The sequence below is a fragment of the Choristoneura fumiferana genome, chromosome 3, assembly GCF_025370935.1.
Source record: "Choristoneura fumiferana chromosome 3, NRCan_CFum_1, whole genome shotgun sequence".
Classification (NCBI taxonomy): domain Eukaryota; kingdom Metazoa; phylum Arthropoda; class Insecta; order Lepidoptera; family Tortricidae; genus Choristoneura; species Choristoneura fumiferana.
In genome coordinates this window covers 1,551,008-1,571,554 of record NC_133474.1, presented here as the reverse complement: position 1 = coordinate 1,571,554, position 20,547 = coordinate 1,551,008, and the positions used below count along the sequence as shown (strand labels likewise).

Sequence of the window (20,547 nt, the reverse complement as noted above, 5' to 3'; positions counted from 1 at the left end):
TATCAGAACAGTAACTTGACTGTTAATTGGTTTTAGGAGTGTTATGATTCGGGTACAGCCTTTATGGTAATGTCACATTTCTTAATCATTTGTAGTGCTGAAGATATTTGTTGTCGCAATCGTATGGAATCGAAAAAAGTTGACGCTAGTTTTAAAATTTAATTTGGTGAGAAATTTGTTTAGATAATAATATGAAATGGGTACCGTACTTGAAGAGTACCTGAGTAAGTATAGATTGAAAATAAGCTTTTATTAAGAACAACAAGGAAAAGAGACTACTAATTTGTTACAAGTACCTAAATAAACAAAACAATCTATTTTTTATAAACAATTTTATGGTTACATACAGTGTAGAGTTTGGTACTAATATGCAACAAATATAAGTATTAACTAACTTGTGAATTCTATTATGCTGCGACGGTTTTTCAGAAAAACTTTTTCTTTTTAAATTCACTATAGCAATTTTTCATGCCAATGGTTTAGCTTTTTGAGGGGGGGGATCACTTACCTCTAACGAATAGTAGCACTTGCTTAATAATATGTAAACAGACCCCCAAATTTAAAAATAGTCTTAGCAAACTTATAATGTTTTTGTAAGACCTATCCAACGATACTCCACGCTATAATTTAAGACAAGCACAAAATCATCCCCACTTTACATGTAAGTAGGGGAGGTACCGTTCGAGTTTTTTCAATTATTTATAGCCCTCGTGATCACATATTAAAAAGCAATTCAACATAATTCCTAACCACTGAAACTACCTGCCTAATCTAAACGCAGATTTACGCACCTTCCACATCAAAGCTGCCAAGAATTAGAAAAGCTACTCTTCTACTCATATAACACGAGCCACAGAGACGCATTAAAACTTGTAACTTTCCAACAGCTTTGCTCATTCAAAACGACTTATGTGTATTTGGTAAAATGTGTTCGCATACATCGTTTTAAATTCGCAACAGTTGTAAACCGATAGAGTATTAAACTGCCATAACGTTGAGTGTTTTTGTTGGCACTTCCCTGCGGTCTGTAATTTTAATGTTTTGATACATTTCAGTAATTTGTTCAAAGCTTTGTTTAAGTTGGGAGTTGGAACCGCAACGAGTTATGAACTGGACTAGAAAAGTTTTCTACTGAAATCAGCGAAGATTACTTTACTACGTTGTTAAACCTAATTGTTGTAGCTAAAAGTATAAAAACAAACGATATCCTACCATACGAACCTTAGATTCCAATGGAGATATAAGGACTATTGTAAGGACCTGGTTCATTCCCAGCGCTGGTCTTATTTTTCTGGTTTTTCTGTGCATCTATATTTCAGTTTGTATTTTCGATAATACTTCCGTAATTTAAAGATACGCTTGAAAAGTATTCTGACAAGTTTCGTGAAAAATAAGTAGGCACGTTATTTAATAAAGAAATTTAAATAATTTGCACCTCATTTTACAGCTCTCTGGCAAGTTCGTGTTGTATTTGTACGTGACAGATATATATGAAAGAAAGAAAGAAAGAATAAATTGATTTGCCAAAATTCGGCAAAGCAAAAAAATACAATTAAAAATAAGACAACCTTACATACTCTTACATAGTAAATAAAAAGATAGAAAAGAACAAAGTAACAGGAACTAAACAGAGAAGAAGGTTTGAATTGAATACCTTGATCGGACGGGCGAAAAAGATATAGTGATTAGAGTATTATCTCTAATGCACGTCACCCCCGCCAGAGTTGTAATCAGATCATAATAAATATATTTTTCCATATTTAAACCATAAAACAATAAATAAATTTACAATTGCAATATGATAATGGGCTATCTATAATTACTTCATAGATTTTAAAATAGACCTTTGACGTTCAGCGACAGTTGAAAACAAGATTAGTCTTCTTTCCTTCTTTGCGCGCGTTACATCCCTGATAGTGCATTGTTTTTTTCACATCACATCAGTTCTCTTTTCAAAAACTCACTTAGTTTGTAACTTTACTTTTTCTTCAACCACATCTACATTATTTTCTTTTTCGATCCAGCCAGTGCTACGTGTTGCTGGTTAGTGAATATTCAAAATGGCGTCGGCGTTAAAAGTGACCGGTATTGTAGTAGGAGTAGTATTGGTCGTAGGAGTCGTGGTAGGCAGTATCACTTGGGCAGTCCTCGCTAGTCGCTCATCGTCTGAAGTCCCAATAGCTCCAGAACTGAGGACACTGGATTGGTGGGAGCATACGGTCATTTATCAGATTTATCCGAGGTCTTTCATGGACAGCGATGGCGATGGAATAGGAGACTTAAAAGGTATCATTGGTCCCACAAGTAATAATCTAATTTGGCTTACTTTTGTACTCAATTAAAGTGATATTTCTCAAGAATCATAATTATGCTTCTCATTTAGGTATTACTAGTAGGCTTGATCATATTGTGGACGCTGGTGTGGGCGCGATATGGATGTCTCCAATCTTCGTGTCTCCTATGGTTGATTTCGGTTATGATATCAGCGATTTCTACAACATCCAGCCCGAGTATGGAACCATGGAGGACTTCGAAGAACTGGTGGAAAAAGCTCACGAACTTGGTAAGAATTATCAGTGATTCTAAGATAGCGATCACTTTAGTTTGATCACTATAATACTACTAGATAAACGACTAACTTAGACTATGAAATCACGTCATTTTGAACTATAACTAATTGAAGTAGATATTGTGTAAAAGAGCCGTTATGCTTGCTAATATATTCTGAAGATCTGTTTAGGCTCCGGTATGCGAAGGGTTCAAAAGGAGCCTTATTGCTGTTACTCAAGTGGCCGTCCGTCCAGTAGTCTGTCCTTTTGTCACACAGGTTTAACGGCCAAACTGTTGGAGCTACAATCTTTAAGTTTTCACAGTACCATCTTGTTGGTTTAGTCATATTAGTTATTAAAAAAGATTTAGAAATATTTTTAAGGGGGCTCTCATGCAAATGTAGAGGTGGCGCGAAAAAAAAATGTACCCCATTGAGTGGAGCATCGTTGTTCAGAACTCATTTCGTAGATCGTTACTGTTTTTTGCGTTCAAAAAATATTGGAAAACAGAAGAATGAACATGAAGAATGTTTAACTATCCATTGACCTACGGACTTGAAATTTTGTGATAATGTTTATTATTACGTACATTTTATTAAAAAATACCAAAATATAGATAATCCAAATTTTTTTCTTTGAAATTCCTTCATTTTAGGGTTCCGTAACTCAAAAGGAAAAAACGGAACCCTCAAATGGGATCACTTAGCGTGGAGGTATCAAACTGAAATTCATATCAAATACTCAGGTCTACTGTCCCTTGAAGCTGAGAAAAAAACAAATTTCTAAGCCAACGCAATCAAAAGAACCTTCCGGCACAGAATAAAGGAATTCTCGTGAACTCAGAATCTTGAAATTTGGTACGAAGCAACGTCTTATAGCACCGATAAAGAAAAATTGCGAAAAGCGTAAATTTTGCGGGACCCTCGGTGCGCGAGCCTGACTCGCATTTGGCCAGTTTTTCCTTTGATTTAGTTAAAAAATCTGTACTGATAATCAGAATATAGAAAAGAGGACGTTATTGGACCGTTATGTTTTAATTAAAAATTCTGTCATTACATCGAAATTTAAACGTAAGTTAATGGAACAACATTATCAGGTCCATTCCTAGTTGCATAACGGTCTAACTACTTCAACTTTATAATCTATCAGAATAACACATTATTTGTACCTAACATGTGCAAGTACTCGTACATAACTGTAAATGAAATCATAGGCATAAAAGTTCTACTGGACTATGTGCCTAACCATGCAAGCACCGAGTCACACTACTTCCAACGCTCTGAGGCAAGCGATCCTGAATTTTACAACTACTTCGTGTGGGCCGATCCGAAAATAGACCCTGAAAATGAGACGAATCGCCTCGTACCTTCAAATTGGGTAAGTTGTGGTTACAAAATCTGAGAGATTATGATTTTAAAGTTTCATTATCGGAAATAAAGTAACTTGACGTTAGTGATTTAAGGCAGTGAGGCCACATGAGTGTTATGAATGTAGGTAACCCAAAACCGGACGTTGTGATGTAAGTAATTTGGGAGAGGCCTATGTCCAACACTATATTTCTTTCATCTGACGATGATGATGATGATGATAATGAAGACTTACGGGACTTAATCATTACTTAAATACTTAAGTATGAAAACGAACACCAGTATTTAAATTGTAAACGGGTAGACAACCTGTGGGCTAATAGCAATATCTCATGTATCAGTTACGGGATATAGACCGAGGTTACTTTAATGAACTCTTGATACTTTGACTTCTCTATAGGCTTTGCAGCAAATATAATAATATCTAGTGATATTAACTGAATCCTTTAAAACTGTTATCTCAGTGGCAATATTATTGAACAATAAGATGGTGTGATTCCTATAGACACTACACAGAGTCCTACGATCAGCGAATTGTTATAATTTCCCAGATTAGTCAATTTGGAGGAACAGTCTGGGAGTGGAGTGAAGTTCGCCAACAGTACTACTTGCACCAATTCGCTATTGAACAAGCGGATTTCAATTTCCGCGAACCCGCCGTCAGAGAAGAAATGATCAACATCATGCGGTACTGGATCGAAAAAGGCGCCGACGGGTTCCGAGTAGACGCTATTCCGCATCTCTTTGAAGCCAATCCGGAAGACTATGGGGGTGAATACCCTGATGAACCATGGACAGGCAACGCGTTTTTGACTCCTGATCAACCTGGGTATACCACGCAGGAGTATGTCAGGGATCTGATAGAGTTGTACGATGTGGTTTATGAGTGGAGGGCTTTCGCTGATCAGTGGAAGGAAGAAAATGGCGCTGAGACCAAGTAAGGCAATGCTTATCTAAATAATTGCATGAGAAAAAATAATCAGGTAATAGAACAGAGTAAAATGGTTGACAAAGTATAGGTCGTCAATTTAATGAACTATAATAAATATCAATAGCGAATTCTCCTTCGCTATTAATATTATACTTACTTCAACTTTTTCTGTTTAAAATAAACTTTATCTAGATGGCTCTCTGGAAGAGATCTTTGTAAGCAATAAGACCGCCTATTGTCCACCTTGGCTATTTGCTTTTGTGAACTACCAATTTGTAGTGTTAAATGTCAAAGCTTCCTTGAACGAAGTTTGCTTGTACCGTTCGAAAAACCAACAACCAACTTTTCCAGAATCCTGCTGGCGGAAGCATACGCAAACATCACCATGACTATGTTGTACTATGGCGATGAGCAAGGCCGCGTCGGAGCTCACTTTCCATTCAACTTCGACTTCATTGACAGTCTCTCTGCCCAGTCCAACGCCAGGGACTTCGTCTACGTAGTAAAGCGGTGGCTGACGTACATGCCGCAAGGAGAAGTTGCTAATTGGGTGGTTAGCGTCCTTTATCTTCAATCATTCATTATCATTACTAAACTGATAATCCCAAAGATATAATATCTTGGATATAGGATATAGGTTAAGGTATACCGTAGGCCACAGGCTAGCAACCTGTCACTATTGTACCTTTTTTGTCAAACTTTAAACCTAAAATTGCTAAAAGTGGCTCCGAAGCGGTAATAACGTTTCATGTGCTCTGCCTACCCCATTTGGGAATACAGGCATGATGTTTGTGTGTGTGTGTGTGTGTGTGTGTGTGGAGACGATAGCGTGCCTTTGAAGGCTGATAGCAATTCTACTCTAACATTATGCTAATTTTTACTTTTAAGAAGCTGTTATACGTTTCTTCAGTTGTATTATTAAGTATGTAAGAGAATCAAGTTGCTAAATTATATCTTAACACGTTTTCATCTTGACTGCTTCATTCTCAGCTCAGCTGTAAACCAAATAGTTTATTATTTTCCATTTCAGTTCGGCAATCATGACAACAACAGAATGCCGACAGGTTCCGAGAGAATATGGTAGACGGATTGAACTCTTTAAGCATGCTGCTTCCCGGAGTAGCAGTCACCTATCAAGGCGAGGAAATCGGCATGAAGGATGGCTACGTTAGTTGGGAAGACACAGTGGACGTTGCCGCCTGTAACCAGGGGAACCCTGATAACTATATGGATTACTCTAGAGATCCTGCTAGAACCCCGTACCACTGGGATAGCTCGATCAGTGCAGGATTTTCCACTAATGCTACTACTTGGCTGCCGGTCGCTGAAGATTACATGGAGATTAATTTGCAGAAGCAAAAGGAAGATGATCGGAGTCATTATAAGGTAAAAAAATACTAAGATGTTGAGATAGTTATCAGTTGATGTTATTTGAAAAATGTGAAAGGCTATTAGACTCTCGGGGGCTAGTATCGTTTCGTATAAGATTGCTCTATGCAGCAACTGGTCTACAAAATTTTAGTCTTCGAGGTCCAAGGATAGCTGGGCTTATATTATTATTACTTATTTTTATCAGCAGAACGTTAGCTCGACGATTTTTTTTTAAAGATTTTGTTAAACAGATATTGCTGACGAAAATACAAACTGAAACATGGATGCACAGCAAAAACCCAGAAAAAAAGACCAGCGCTGCGAATCGAACCCACGTCCTCAGCATTCCGTGCTGCGTGCTATACCCCTACACCACCACTGGACAGGAGTCTAGACACAAGTTTCTCCCATGCACCACACACATTTCAGCCTCCTTTTTTCCTTTCTTAGCCACTTAAGCAGCGACACTAGCGACATCTATGTTTTAGCTCTCATCGAGAGACGTTAACAACACTCCTTCGGAAGTAACCGCTCACCCGGGCAAAAGATGTCGCTATTAATCTGTCATCTCCCAGGATAACAGGATCAAAGGAATTTGGGCACAAATTTTTGCCTCTGGGAGAGGACAGGTTAAGCAATCAAATTAAGATTTCACGGGATTACCGTAAAAGTAACAAATTTGAAGTTGAAATAAAAAATACAAAAAGACTCCAAAAAACCAATCTTAGATACTGCTGACAAAAACAAATGATAAGGAAAAATTTAAGTGGTGCATAATTTATTAAGCCTTTTCAACCTAATTTGGAACATAGGATTCGTGACTTATGACAGTTGCGATAGATGGCACCACACGCTTGTAGTATTCAAATTCAAATATTTTATGTTCAAAAAAATTACATTCAGTATGGAAATAATCAAAATGGGTTGGTAGAGCGCCCCGTGGTGGAGTTGGTAGAACACTTAGCGCGTATCTATATCCAAGAGATGTGGGATTGAATCTCACCCGGCGCAACCAAAAATCGTTTTTATTCAAAAATCTTACTCAAAGCGTTTTTTTATCACATTAGAATCGTGTTGTGAGATCATATTTAAAAGGTTCGGAAAACAATTCCAAGTCTGCTACAATACGGGAATGTATTTAAAGATTTATATCTAAATGGCTATTTCCTTATATGTGTCAGGACTCGTGTACGCAAGAGATATATTGCCGCAATCATGGCTGTTCGATGTGTATCAGTGTGAGTCCTTAATTACAGAGATTGCGGGCGTCCGAGCAGAGGCCATAATAAATAGGGGTTGGAATCAACGAGAAATAACCAACATCCCGCACAGTATATCTGTGATGATAAACTCGATTTCCAACAAGTTGTCTAATCACTCCGAGTGACGAATTGGGAATATAAGGACTCGCCCGCCCGGCGCTACGTTTGACAATAACAGCTTGCACCACGAAACTTAGTTCGCGCGGCGGCAAGTGACGCCTCCACAGAGACTTTATCATTTTATTTATCAACTCGCGGCAAATAGATTATAGTACATGTTAATGATAATAGTGGGGAATAACATAATTTTTAGATTGATTTACGTTCACTTTGTGTTATGTAATAACTTAATTACTGTCGCCCATGGACACCTACACTGTTATTGAAACTGCCGGTGCGTTGGCAATCTTGCAAAAAATGGTAGACTCGTATTTTAAAGGCACATGTTGTACCTAAAACGGAAACCTCTCGGCGACCTAGGCGCAACACCCCCTTTTTCTTAGTGTTCCAATTTCAAATCGGTTTTCAAATTGCAGTTTTTGTAAAGATCGCATTTTGTCTTTATCTTTTTACCTTAATGCCGTCGCGGATTTTAAAAAATAGTAGATTGTACAACAAGAGCATAAAACGATTTAATGCTCGAGTTTTACACTGCTTTTCACTTAGATTGCAACGAAATGAAATAGCAACAGTGGAAACAATTATTCACTTTGTATATACATTTTATTTTTATGCATTATTATATAATTCCATTTTTTTATAGATTTATTTTAATTGATTTTTAGTTTTAAAAACATTTTCCGTTTGCGGCTGTTGACACCCTGATTACCTTGGTCTTAAGCGAAGATTTTATTTTATGCACTAGAGCATAAAAGGTAATTTTATGTCGCCCAGATACACCATAAACACGAACTTTACGAGCATGAGAAGTGAAAAAGATTTTTCTTTCTCTAAGGTATTCCAAACCCTCACAAGACTCCGCAAGCAGCCAGCACTCTCCCACGGCAGCCATCACATCCAGGCTCTGTCAGAGAACACTTTCATCCTCGTCCGGTACCTGGTGACCTTTGACACTTACGCCCTGGTCTTCAATGTAGGCACTGTGACAGACACCGTGGATTTAGCAGCAATGGAGGTGCTGAAAGAACCACTGAGTGTTGTGGTGGGAAGTGTGCATTCCACTAGAGTCGCTGGGTAAGTTTAAATAATCTTAGGCTTTATTTTATAATCTGACTGCCCAAAGGAGGTGTTTGTTTTACAAACGTATGTTATCGAAAATACAAACTGAAACACAGATACACAGAAAAACCAGAAAAAGAGACCAGCGCTAGGAATCGAACCCAGGTCCTCGGCATTCCGTGCTGCCTGCTATACCGCTACACCATCACTGGACAGGAGTACAGACACAAATTTCTTCTATGGACCACATGCTTGTTTGTTTCTTAATTTTAGTCACGTATGTTATGTAGGTTCGTTTAGTCACGTTGTCATAAGTACTTGCACAATATATGACGTGCTTTTATTTAACATAGTATACTGTCCGTTTGTCGTAGGTATCATTCACACCTCGCTACAATCCTGGTTTGACTTGTTGAGGTTTAACTGTTTCGAAGATGGTTAAACTGATCGAGTGTTGCCATTATTTCCGGTTGCGAACTTCCTTCCGCTGGCGTTCGTGTCGTCATAGTGTGTTGTATGTTTTTATATGTTTTAGTTTTTAAATGGGTCCCACTGAAAAACAGCGTTGCGGCTTGCCGTAACAGTATGCTGAGTGGGGTCCACTTTATACTATTCGATGTTATTATTATTATTTTTTTCTCTCCATCTAATGTATTTTTATGTGTATCGAATATGTGTAAATAAATGTTTCTCTCTCTCTCTCTCTCTCTCTCTCTCTCTCTCTCTCTCTCTCTCTCTCTCTCTCTCTCTCTCTCATTCAGATAACGAGTGTACTTTTTTCAGAGCATCTGTTCCACTGGGTGCCATCACCTTGCAAGCTGGTGAAGCTTTGATCTTAAGAGGACCTCCTGTTTAACTGAAGAAACACGGGCTTCTTATTCCAGGACCTATGCACAAAAATAGTGCTATGTAGTATTAGTATTCATTTGGACAACAATAGAACATTTTATACAATGTATCACAAATTAAATTTGGAACCTAAACCTTGTATGTAAATAAATAAATATCATGGAACACTTGACACCAATTGACCTAGTCCCAAACTAAGCAAAGCTTGTACTATGGATACTAGTCAACGGATAAACATACTTATATAGATAAATACATATTAAACATCCAAGACCCGAGAACAAACATTCGTATTATTCATACAAATATCTGCCCCGGCCGGGAATCGAACCCGAGACCTCAAGCTTCGTAGTCAGGTTCTCTAACCACTTGGCCAGCCAGTCGTCAAATATATACAATACCTAGTAAGTTTAAATATCATATCCTAATTAAAAGACATTATTTATTCCCTCTTTTATTTATGTCTTCTCATTCTGAGGGGAGGCCTGTGCCCTGCAGTGGGACGTATATAGGCTGGGATGATGGATGATGATTTATTTGAAAAAAAAAGTATCTAATCGTTAACAAAGTTCTATCTAATTCCCCAATTCCAACGAGTTCTCATACTCATACAATATAAATAGCTTCTAAACTTACCATTCAGTATACTTATTTGCCTAATGACATATTATTTACGTATCAAACCAGCTTAGGTCTGCACCGCACGACGCGGTTGAAGGCCGGCCGTATAAATAATTCCGGGGGCTCGTATCTGAATATCGATAGTTAAAATATCGACAGTCAAAATATCGAACCTATCCTAACCTAAAACTTTCGATATTTTGACTGTCGACTTTTTAACATTTAGACATATTAATTTTCGATATTCAGATACGTCCCCAATTCCGGTGTATCTTATTGGACAGTATTTGAATTGAATAATTTTACCTTTAACGAGCAACAACAACTGATTTTCTGATGGCAAATTTCAGTTCTGACTACATGATAGAACGGTTATAATATAGTGTTAGAATCAACTTCTATGGCGACAAAAAGGTTCTTGAAAGATATCAAATAAATTAACTTCTGAAATTATACTCCTTTTAAGCCAAAAAAAAACTAATTTAACGCCAGTGAAAGCACAGGCAACAGCTAGTCACCAACGCAATCTATTGTTACAACAAAAACTCTTAGTATAAAAGCCTGCCACTCCAAATTGGTGGCACAGCTGATATCCGAAATAGAACACGGCACGCCGCACCGTCTGCGCCTGACCTAAACCGCGTAACCGAGCTCGACTCATCAGTCTAAATTACAGAGCGTATACGCGTATTAGCTCGCCTGTCATTTGCAGCAATTACCGGCCTGCCACTGATACCGGTAATACCGTATCTAATACCGGTTAGTATTTTTTGGTATCAGATGAAATAGGCAAATCCATTTTTCTACAGAAAAACATTAATTATTGATGGCTAGCCATACCGCAATAGAAAAGTTCGCTGTTTTTTTAGTTTTTCCATTTTATTCTGTTTATTAATTGCCCACAAAGATGGGCGCACAAAGCCACATGGTGGGTACCACATGACGGGCACCGACGGCAAGGCAGGCCGAGGCGGAGATGGCGAGATGACCTGGACGCGGAATTGAGTGAGTGGCCAAATAATAGCTCTGGATAGGGAGATGTGGAAGTCAAGAGGAGAGGCCTTTGCCCAGCAATGGGACACAATTATAGGCTAAATATAATAATAATTAATTGCCCGATCCTATAAAATAGTTACAAAAAGTAAGATTTACGACCTTATAATGGTAATCAAGTAAAATTATGCCAATGATATAATAACAAAATGGGAAATATGAACTTTAACTCTCAAATCTCTCAAAACTCTTGACATAGTGGTCATGGTCGACGGATAGGGATAATAGTGAACCTTCATAAAGACTTTCTTGAGAAAATAGTGTGATTTCTCCTTGTCCTTCACACCGCAGAGCTGGAGTCTGAAGTTCGTAATAAAGAATTACGAGTAGTTCAGCAATAGAGAGCTCCTACATCAGAGGCTTTGTTGCCTTACACACGTGGAATCACAATCGTTTTCACTACCTCTTTCTGTTACACGGTATAAGACGAGGGTAGAAAGAGATGGGGACAGCGAGCGTGAACGTCAGCGCTTTAGAAAATACGGCCTCACGTCTTGTACTACAAGGTGCAAAATTCGAACTTCGTGTCTTGCCGTCCCGCTAATGCTTATATTATTTAAAACGAGAGTGAAAGTGACGGTACGATACGAAATTCGATTTTTGAATTTCGTAGTAGCTCCTCGTCCCTTAATCGCCTTTTACGACAACCACGAGAAGAGATGAGTCCATCTTTTTCTAAGCACGGCACGGACTAATAATTAACACGTACAAAAAAAGGTGTCGTAAAGTTTTATCTATAACTACAAGGAAATACTACTTATATCTGCAACATACTACTCCAATTTTATTACAAGGCGCTCTAACTTTGACTTAGTGTTCATCCCATCATCCCAGCCTATATACGTCCCACTGCAGGGCACAGGCCTCCCCTCAGAATGAGAGGGCTTGGGCAGTAGTTCCCACGCGGGCCCAGTGTGGATTGGGAACTTCACACACACCATTGAATTGCTTCGCTGGTTTGTGCAGGTTTCCTCACGATGTTTTCCTTCACCGTTAACGCTTAAGCTTGTGGTATTTTTTTTTTAAATGTAATTCCGCACATGAATTTCGAAAAACTCAGAGGTGCAAGCCGGGGTTTGAACCCACGATCCTCTGCTTGAGAGGCCATAGGTCAAACCACTCGGCCACCACGGCTTCCGACTTAGTGTTGGAGTTTTTTAATTACTGGCTACTATAGTAGGTATGTAGGTATGCCCCTTTTTAGAACTCCGAATTCTGTGGATTTTTTTCAAAATCTAGGACAGATTTGTGTACTATCTACGTGATCAAAGAAAGCCCTATTCTGTACAAATTTTCAAACTTTAAGTTCAAGCACCTAATGTAAATTGTGTTAGTCAATCAAAAGTTAAAGAAAGAAAGAGATAGTTACATTCATTCACAACAGAAAGACACAACATTCGGTCAGTTTTTTTTTGAACAATTTTATTTCTTGAAAAAGTGTTTTTCGGTAGGTACGTAATTCATGATTCATTTATGTTTCTATCACAAATATTGTAACTTAAATATAAATGAAAATAATGTAGTCTAATCCAATCTAACCCATAACAACAACGTTACTCTTTCTAGCTTTAAACGTTACACTTTATTAAAAGCCAATTTTTCGTTAGTTACCCACAACATAAAATTGGTGACAGTAGATATACATACGCGCCATCACTCATCGGCCTTCTGTCGTTCGTCGATTGTTTCTGACCGGCTCGGGGTAATGGAGCCGGGCGGGGGTTGGGGCCCCGGGGTTCCAACCCCCGGGGGTCGCGGGCACCGTGAGTCCACAAGAAACGCAAGGTTCTGGCAGCGGGTTATTAACGACCCCTACAGCATTATGAGTTTGTGACGGTTTTAATATACATGTGTGTCATGAACAAGACTTGTGTTTGGGAAAACGATTAGAGGACGCGTACAAAAGTACGAAAGACGAGACTATCCTATCCTACTAATATTATAAATGTGAAAGTTTGTGAACATGTATGGATGTTTGCAGGTTTGGATGTTTGTTACATAATCACGTCTAAACCACTGAACCGATTTAGATGAAATTCGGTACACAGATAGTTTGAGACCCGGGCAAGGACATAGGATAGTTTTTATCCCGGAAAATTTAATAGTTCCCGCGGGGTAGGGATAAACGAATTCTACGCGGACGGAATCCCGGACAACAGGCTAGTGTACCTAACATAATACAGCCATAAGCACACAGAATCTGCAGGGCTACTACGAAACTCGAAGTTCGTGTCGTGCGGTCCCTCTTGCTCTCGTATTAAATAGTATAAGTGTCAGAGGGATCGCACGACACGAACTTCGAGTTTCGAGTTTCGTAGTAGCCCTGCTGCGTCCTTCACACAAATATAATTTGTATTAAAGCTAAAACAAACTAAAATGATTAAAACATTAAACTGGCTACGGTAAAAGGAGTATTATGTCAAGGGAGTGCAGATATGTATAACAAACTACCAATGGAAGTGAAGTAACAAACATTTGGAGTTGAAATAAAAAATACAAAAATATTCCAAAAACCAATCTTAGTTTTATGTTCAAATTATTTATTAACAATTAGAAATCCGATCCTTTCAAATACATCCAAGTTTTTTTACATTAATACCGCTTAATTCTATCAGCACATCTCTACAAGAGGAAGGTCAGTCATTCAATCAGTGTTTACGCGCATAACGATGTGGCTGCCTTCGCTCGTGACCCTGCTGCTGTTGGAGACGACCCTGGGCCAGAGCGCCTGGTGGAACAGCGCTGTATATTACCGGGTCCTGGTGGACTCTTTCAAGGATTCGGATGGAGACGGGCTGGGGGATTTGCTAGGTTAGTCGATTTTTTACGTTCCATTGTTATTGCACTGAAAAAAAGGATAGCTACTACTTGACGTTTAGCCAAAATTTACTAATTAGGAACCAAAAAAATGATAATATTGCAAAACAGATTTTGTAAGACATCACCTAACTTTTAGCAACTAGGTAGGCCTTAGTTTTGTAGTCACTCAAGTTATTACAACAACATTTTTTTCTGTTACTGTAAGCAAATCTTTTTTCGAACCCCGACGCAAAAAGAGGGGTGTTATAAGTTTGACCACTATGTGTGTCTATGTGTCTGTCTGTGGCACCGTAGCTCTTAAACGTGTGAACCGATTTGAATGCGGTTTTTTTATTTGAAAGCAGAGTTTCTAGCAATGGTTCTTAAACATGTTTCATCAAAGCAGGTTTAGCCGTTTTTGAGATATTGAACTTTGAAGTGACAAAGTCGTGGTTTTCCAAAAAACCATAACCTATTATGAGATATTAAACTTTTAAATGTCAATGTCGGGAGATTTCAGCTTTTCTAAGTTAGTTAGATTATTCTAAACTCCATTTACATTTTAGGCGCAACGAAGCAACTGAGCTACATCAGGGCCTTGGGAGCTGATGCTGTCCTCCTCTCATCCCTTAGTACGAAGAGTCCAGACTGTGCCAAGCCAGGAATTATAGATTTGGCGGGCATAGACCAGCGATATGGAGGCCTGGACCAGTTCAATGGTCTTATAGAAAAGGCAAAGAAATTAGGTAAGTTATCTTCAACTCTGCATGGAGGAGAACTCATCTACATGTCTTGTATAATATTGTTTGTATGGTTTTTTTTATATTTTGTCATTGTTTATATTTGTTGATCAATGGACGTCTTCAGGGTAATGATTATGATTTCAATTTTGGTCAGTTAAATATTGGTACAGTTGAGGCCAAAGATATCTTTACCTTGCCATGGTATGCCATCTGACAATTTTATACCAAAGTTCAAACATAAAGTGACAGCTACAAGTGTAAAGATATGTTTGACCTGTACTTTACAATAATTAGCTCCATTTTTCTGTATAGATCTGAAAGTGGTATCAACACTGCAGCTCCAGACAGCTAGTGTGGACTCCGAATGGTTCACATCCAGCGCCAACCGAGTGAATGGCTTCGAAGACTGGGTCGTCTGGACAGATGGATCTGCTGACCAGCCCCCTCCGGTAAGACACAGTTACAAGCATCTTCGTTTTTAACCCCCCCCCCCACTCAGAAAGAAGAGTGTTATATCTAAATTTGACGCCAAATGTTTGTCTGTATGCGTATAGCATCGTAGCTCTCAAACAGACGCACCGATTTCAATGAGATTTTTTCACGTGAAAGTGGGTTTTCTTGCGGTGGTTCTTAGCTATGTTTTATTAAAATCGGTTCAGCCGTTTTTGAGATATCGAACTTTGAATGACAATGTCGAAGATAGTTCAACTTTTCCAATACATTGTTTCCTTTTAGCTGGAAGAAGGAGTAGACCAATGGTCCTACGATGACACCCGCAAAGCGTATTTCGCTGTGCGTGGCAATGAATCCTTGCTTAACCTCTGCTCCGAAGGATTATCAGCAGCGATGGCATCAGCTCAGTGCGCCTGGCTGCGGCGAGGAGTGGACGGAGTGGTGCTTAACCCAGACTTCAGGCCACAGAGTTGTGGACTGAAGCTCCTGAGGAAACTAGTTGCTGAAGCTATGTCATGCTCACGGGGATCCAATTTGGAAACTCCGTAAGTTGTATCATGATAATTATTATCACTGGATATAAAAAATTTGCTCTTGATATAGACCACACCGGTATACACTTTAATCAGTTCAAAGACGCGAGACCCGGATCGAACCCACGATCCTCTACGAGTATGTAAGAGGCTAAACAAACCCTTAAGATATTACGACTCAATGCAAAGTTTTACTTTAAGTTATATAACAACTTTTAATTAAATCGCAAAGGGTGCCAACCACAAGCGTTTGTTACAATATATTATATGTACATTATCTTCGTCTAATAACTGTGTGTAACAGGGTGGCTCATTTAGATCGATCAATATGGGAAAGTCTGAAACTATAAGACATACGAAGATCTGTTTTTAGGAACCATGTCATCGATTTTAATAACAAGAAAAACTGTATTCATACATTTAAAAATAGTACATTGTGTCTTAAGGGCGGTAAATAAGGAATTACGAACGAGAGTCTATTAGAAGCCCGAAGTCGAAGATTGAGGGCTTTAATGAGTCGATGTTCGTAATTCTAGTACCGCCCGTGCGACATACAATGTTTTTCATCACATTTGCGAGTAAAATTGTACATTTGTAAAAGAAAAACTAATATTTTATCAAAAGTTGCCGATACCGCAGATTGCGCTCTTGGCAATCCGCAGCATGTGCATGGCGTGCGTGTGCAGCGCGCGCACGGAGCAGCAGCGCGCCATGCAGTAACAAACTCATTTACCGACCTTGGGCTTCATGGCATGATAATTAGTACCGGCAATGACTCATTTACCGACCACGGGCTTCATGACAAGCACATTAAGGTCAAGGGTTTTATTTGGGGGGTTGCAACCAAGGTAGCCTGCGTGTTACGACAATGTTTACGAGCAAGTGTGATGAAAAAAACTTTCACACATTTCTATTTGGATATCGGTAGTGTAGGAGATAAGCAATCAATGTTACTATGAAACATATGGTGTCTCGAATAAATAAAATGTGTTATATTTCATATTCTTTAATAATGTAAGTTTTATTTTACAAAACGTCCGGTTTCGATTCCCGAGCTGAATATAAGCTTTATTAAAATGTATGAATGCAGTTTTTCTTGTAACTAAAATCAATGACAGAACCATACACCACCGTTATAGTTACAGACTTTCCATACTGACTGATCTAAATGAGCCATCCTGTATACTGTTGTGTTTTTCTATCCCTGTAGACTTAAATTTCTGAATCCCTTACTCAAACATGTCTTTTTCAGGGTAATATTAGTCCAATCTTCTCTAGATCAAGAAGAGGCTGCGAATTATTATGGTGACGAGAGCATAGGCGCCAACAGCGTGATCAGCTCGGCTCTGTCATCATCAAGGAGTACTTCGGCTCCACAACTAGCTCTGGCATTCTATGCTGATTTGCTGAATGCGCCTCAATACATGGCTCCGACTTGGCAAGTGCGTTATGGTTTCCACCTATTACATTACATAGGACGTCCATATCAGCCGTGGATGTCCACTGTTGGACATAGGCCTCCCACGTTCCGCACTGTCTCGGGGATAATACCAGAAAATGGGGTGTTCCCTTCTTTCGCAGACAGAAATTTCATAGAATTTCGTTTCGCAGAAAATGTTTCATATAATATTTGGTCCTTGTATTTTTACTTCGAATATTATTGTTTCAACTTTATTCAATTTAGGCTATAACAAGCACTTATGAATGTCAAAAAAAATCTACCACCGATACCAAATATCATATTATTATACAGGGTGTATACCCCCGGGTGGATCAAACGAACACCAAAGGTAGGGGACCTCAGGAGCACTTTGCTTGTTATAGTTACTCGCACTCTTCGGTTGTTTTTTCCAAAGCGAATAGAGTTTTTTCATACGACGATAAATTGACGGATTAAAAAACCCAAAGTATATTAGGTCAGAGTCAGATCGCTTTCATGTTAACTGAAACTTAATTAAACAACCTAATTATGGAATAACCACAGGTCAGCCGACTAAGCGCGCTAGCGCATGAGGTTAAGGCTTTTTAGGAAGCCTAAACGTAATTATCACATTTTGTGAATTAATTGTGATTTTATCACATTGACATTTTAGTTATATTTCACTATTTAGGTATTTGATAAATTGTTTTTATTTTCCTAAATTTTACGCTGATATTTTTAACAACTTGGAGAAAATTAGAGAATTGCTGGGGAAAATATAAAGTTTATTCTGGGATTCTGTTCTGGAAGGTAAAGGAGTGCATAATTAATTTATACGTTACATTACTTATATGCAGTTAATGAGTATTTTCTAAATTTCTTTTAACTATCGCACACCTGTTTATAATGTATTTTTAACCACCGACGCAAAAGAGGGGTGTTATAAGTTTGAAATCGTTGTCTGTCTGACTATCTGTCTGCGGCATCGTAGCTCTCAAACGGACGAACCAATGGCGATGTATTTTTTTAATCGAGAGCTAGTTTAACCAAGATATTAAACTTTGAAATGACTTTTTCAACTTTTCTAATTCAGAAGGTATATATAGGTTCAGAAGATATTTTGACTTTGACTTTGATATATATCTATCGATATAACTAGATGTGCTAGGTATCTATTCCCGCTGAATCCACAACATCCTCGCATGCAGTCTTGCGTGACCTACTAACTCCCAACTTCTTGCAGACAAGTTCACCGGAAGCAAACCGTATCACATCAAGATACGGCAGCGACATGATAGACGCCATCAATCTTCTAAGCCTCATTCTACCCGGAGCCGCCATAATTCAACAAGGAGACGAACTAGGCGCTGCTGATGCTATCCTCGAATGGGCCTCGAAGGAAGCCTGCTGGCCTAATCCTGGTAACCCATCAGCTGCACCCTTCCCATGGGATGATTCTACCAATGCTGGGTTTACAGCTGGAGAGCCATGGTTGCCTTTAGCTCCTAACTACAGATACGCTAACGCCAAAACTCAGTTCTCAAATGAAGGTAGCCATGTTGGAGTCGTCAAAATCGCGGCGGCAATGAGGAAGTCGCCAGCTATTGGACCTCATGCTGAGGTAATCATAAAGTAAATTAATTTCAGAAATGTGACGATTTGTAGGATGTTTAAAGTTAATGAAGAGCAGAAGTATACTCTTAAATTGAATTTGAATTAGGATAGAAAACGAACAAAATAGTCACTTGATGGTAAGTGAACACCACCGCCCACAGACTCACGCAACATCAGAGAATTGCAGACGCGTTGCCAGTCTAAAGTGCTTAGAAATAATTTACCGGCTGTCTTACTATTCTTGCCATACATAACACAGCCGTGAAATCACCGCAGCTTACTTGCTTTCTTAACTATTCTGAATGAAGAAGAATACTTGCGTGTTAACTTTCTCTGTCTCTCTTTCTCAATAAGCTTAGTTCAGTCTTTTCATAGTACCATAATTAAAGTATAAGGCGTACTTCAAATATAAATATCGATTATATTTCAGATAAAACGCCTTGGGGATGCCTTAGCAGTTTTAAGATGGGGTGGTGCCGGCTCGCTCCTGGTGGTGTCAAATCTAGGGAAGGGCCAGACTGAAGTCCAGCTCTCCAGGATGCCAGGTCTCCCGACTACAATGACAGTAGCCATAGGTTCTGCTGGTTCCAGCTTCTCCTCTGGATCTCACGTCAACTTAGAGAAGACCGTTAAACTTGGGCCAGGGGAGACCATACTCCTGGCCGGGGCCCCGCGGCATTGTGGAGGACCAGGCCCCGTGGACAAAATAGCGAGTAAATTGAGCGAGGGATGGCAGAAACTCAACAAGTATTTCAGTAATGTCTAGACAAAATACGCGTGGGTAAGAGGTTATCGGGTATCAAATAAATTGTTGTTCGAAATGTTATTTTATCTTTTAATGATAATAAATCTTGTATTGTTTACAAATTAATTAAAACTAATAAAACAGAAACGCTTTTTTCTTTATATAGCAAAAACACTGCTATAACTTCTTTCTAAAAATCTTAAGTGTTCCGAATCCGGTCAAGACCCAAATCTTGTCTCACTGAATTGAGTAGCCTACATACAGTACACTGTTTCACCTGTTAATGTTACTGCTGTTAAGATTAATATAGATTTTGATGACCCCATATCCTTCCCACGACCATTAAAGCTTCCCCACATGCCTCGACAATATTAACAAGCGCCCAAATGCCTAAATTGAAAAGAACAGAACGCGCTTAGAAGCAATTGCCGCGTTAACTTTTAACCGACATAATATTACCGGAGTACAGAAAAAACAGGGATTGTGTAAAATTAACAAAACTTCCTCACATGCTTTAATAAGACTTACAGGCGATATATCTAAACCGAAAAGAACACTGAACGCGCTTGAACGCCAATTGCCGCGTCAACTTTTATCCGACAGAAGGGCTATTGAAGAGGGAATGCACCAGAAGGTTCTAGAATGGTCTACTTACAGAATTTACTCTTCTCTGCATGGCTGATGTTCACAGCAGCTAAGATACCGAGTACGAGCAAGGCTCGCATGGTGGCGGGCGGCGCGCTCGCAGGACGGCGCGCCGCTTACTGACGCCGACAGCGTATCGACCAGCCCAACGCGCATGCGCGAAGGGTTGCTAGCTCCGAGGGTGTGCTAGTGGATGGAAAATGGAACGTGGCCACAGATAACGTAATACGAGAACGTGTCAAAATTCATAATGTTTACAAAGGATAATGAACGAAAGACATACTTGTCATTTGACATAATTTTCGACGGAACTTTTAATTTAGAGGAACTTTTTTGATGGATTTATCTATAGATTGGTAGGTTAACGTCTTATTTAAATGTATTTCGTCTTTTATTATTTTTAAAGTTTATGC

General features: G+C 39.0%; 2 protein-coding genes and 1 pseudogene across 2 annotated transcripts in view; 2 read left to right on the top strand and 1 right to left on the bottom strand.

Annotated features, from left to right (window-relative positions):
- Positions 1-20,282, bottom strand: part of loaf (low-density lipoprotein receptor domain containing lost and found) — a 135,500-nt gene extending 115,218 nt beyond the window's left edge. The window contains exon 1 of the mRNA XM_074085192.1: positions 20,145-20,282. Within this exon, the coding sequence (XP_073941293.1) occupies positions 20,145-20,214 (70 nt within the window). The 5' untranslated portion in view covers positions 20,215-20,282. The remainder of the gene's footprint in view (positions 1-20,144) is intronic.
- Positions 1,864-10,530, top strand: LOC141426336 (maltase A1-like; annotated as a pseudogene).
- Positions 13,807-19,636, top strand: LOC141426337 (maltase A3-like). The gene is made up of 7 exons (XM_074085186.1): positions 13,807-13,993; positions 14,548-14,727; positions 15,037-15,173; positions 15,460-15,722; positions 16,963-17,152; positions 18,374-18,751; positions 19,175-19,636. The coding sequence occupies exons 1-7, from the start codon at positions 13,852-13,854 to the stop codon at positions 19,508-19,510; spliced, it is 1,626 nt and encodes a 541-aa protein (XP_073941287.1). The 5' UTR covers positions 13,807-13,851; the 3' UTR covers positions 19,511-19,636.
- Positions 20,283-20,547: the final 265 nt, after the last annotated feature.

Bases quoted from the DNA above. Each gene is read 5' to 3' on its own strand.
- LOC141426337 (XM_074085186.1), top strand. From the start codon at position 13,852: ATGTGGCTGCCTTCGCTCGTGACCCTGCTGCTGTTGGAGACGACCCTG. The intron at 14,728-15,036 runs GTAAGTTATCTT...TTTTCTGTATAG, and splicing joins AGAAAAGGCAAAGAAATTAG to ATCTGAAAGTGGTATCAACA. The intron at 18,752-19,174 runs GTAATCATAAAG...ATTATATTTCAG, and splicing joins CTATTGGACCTCATGCTGAG to ATAAAACGCCTTGGGGATGC.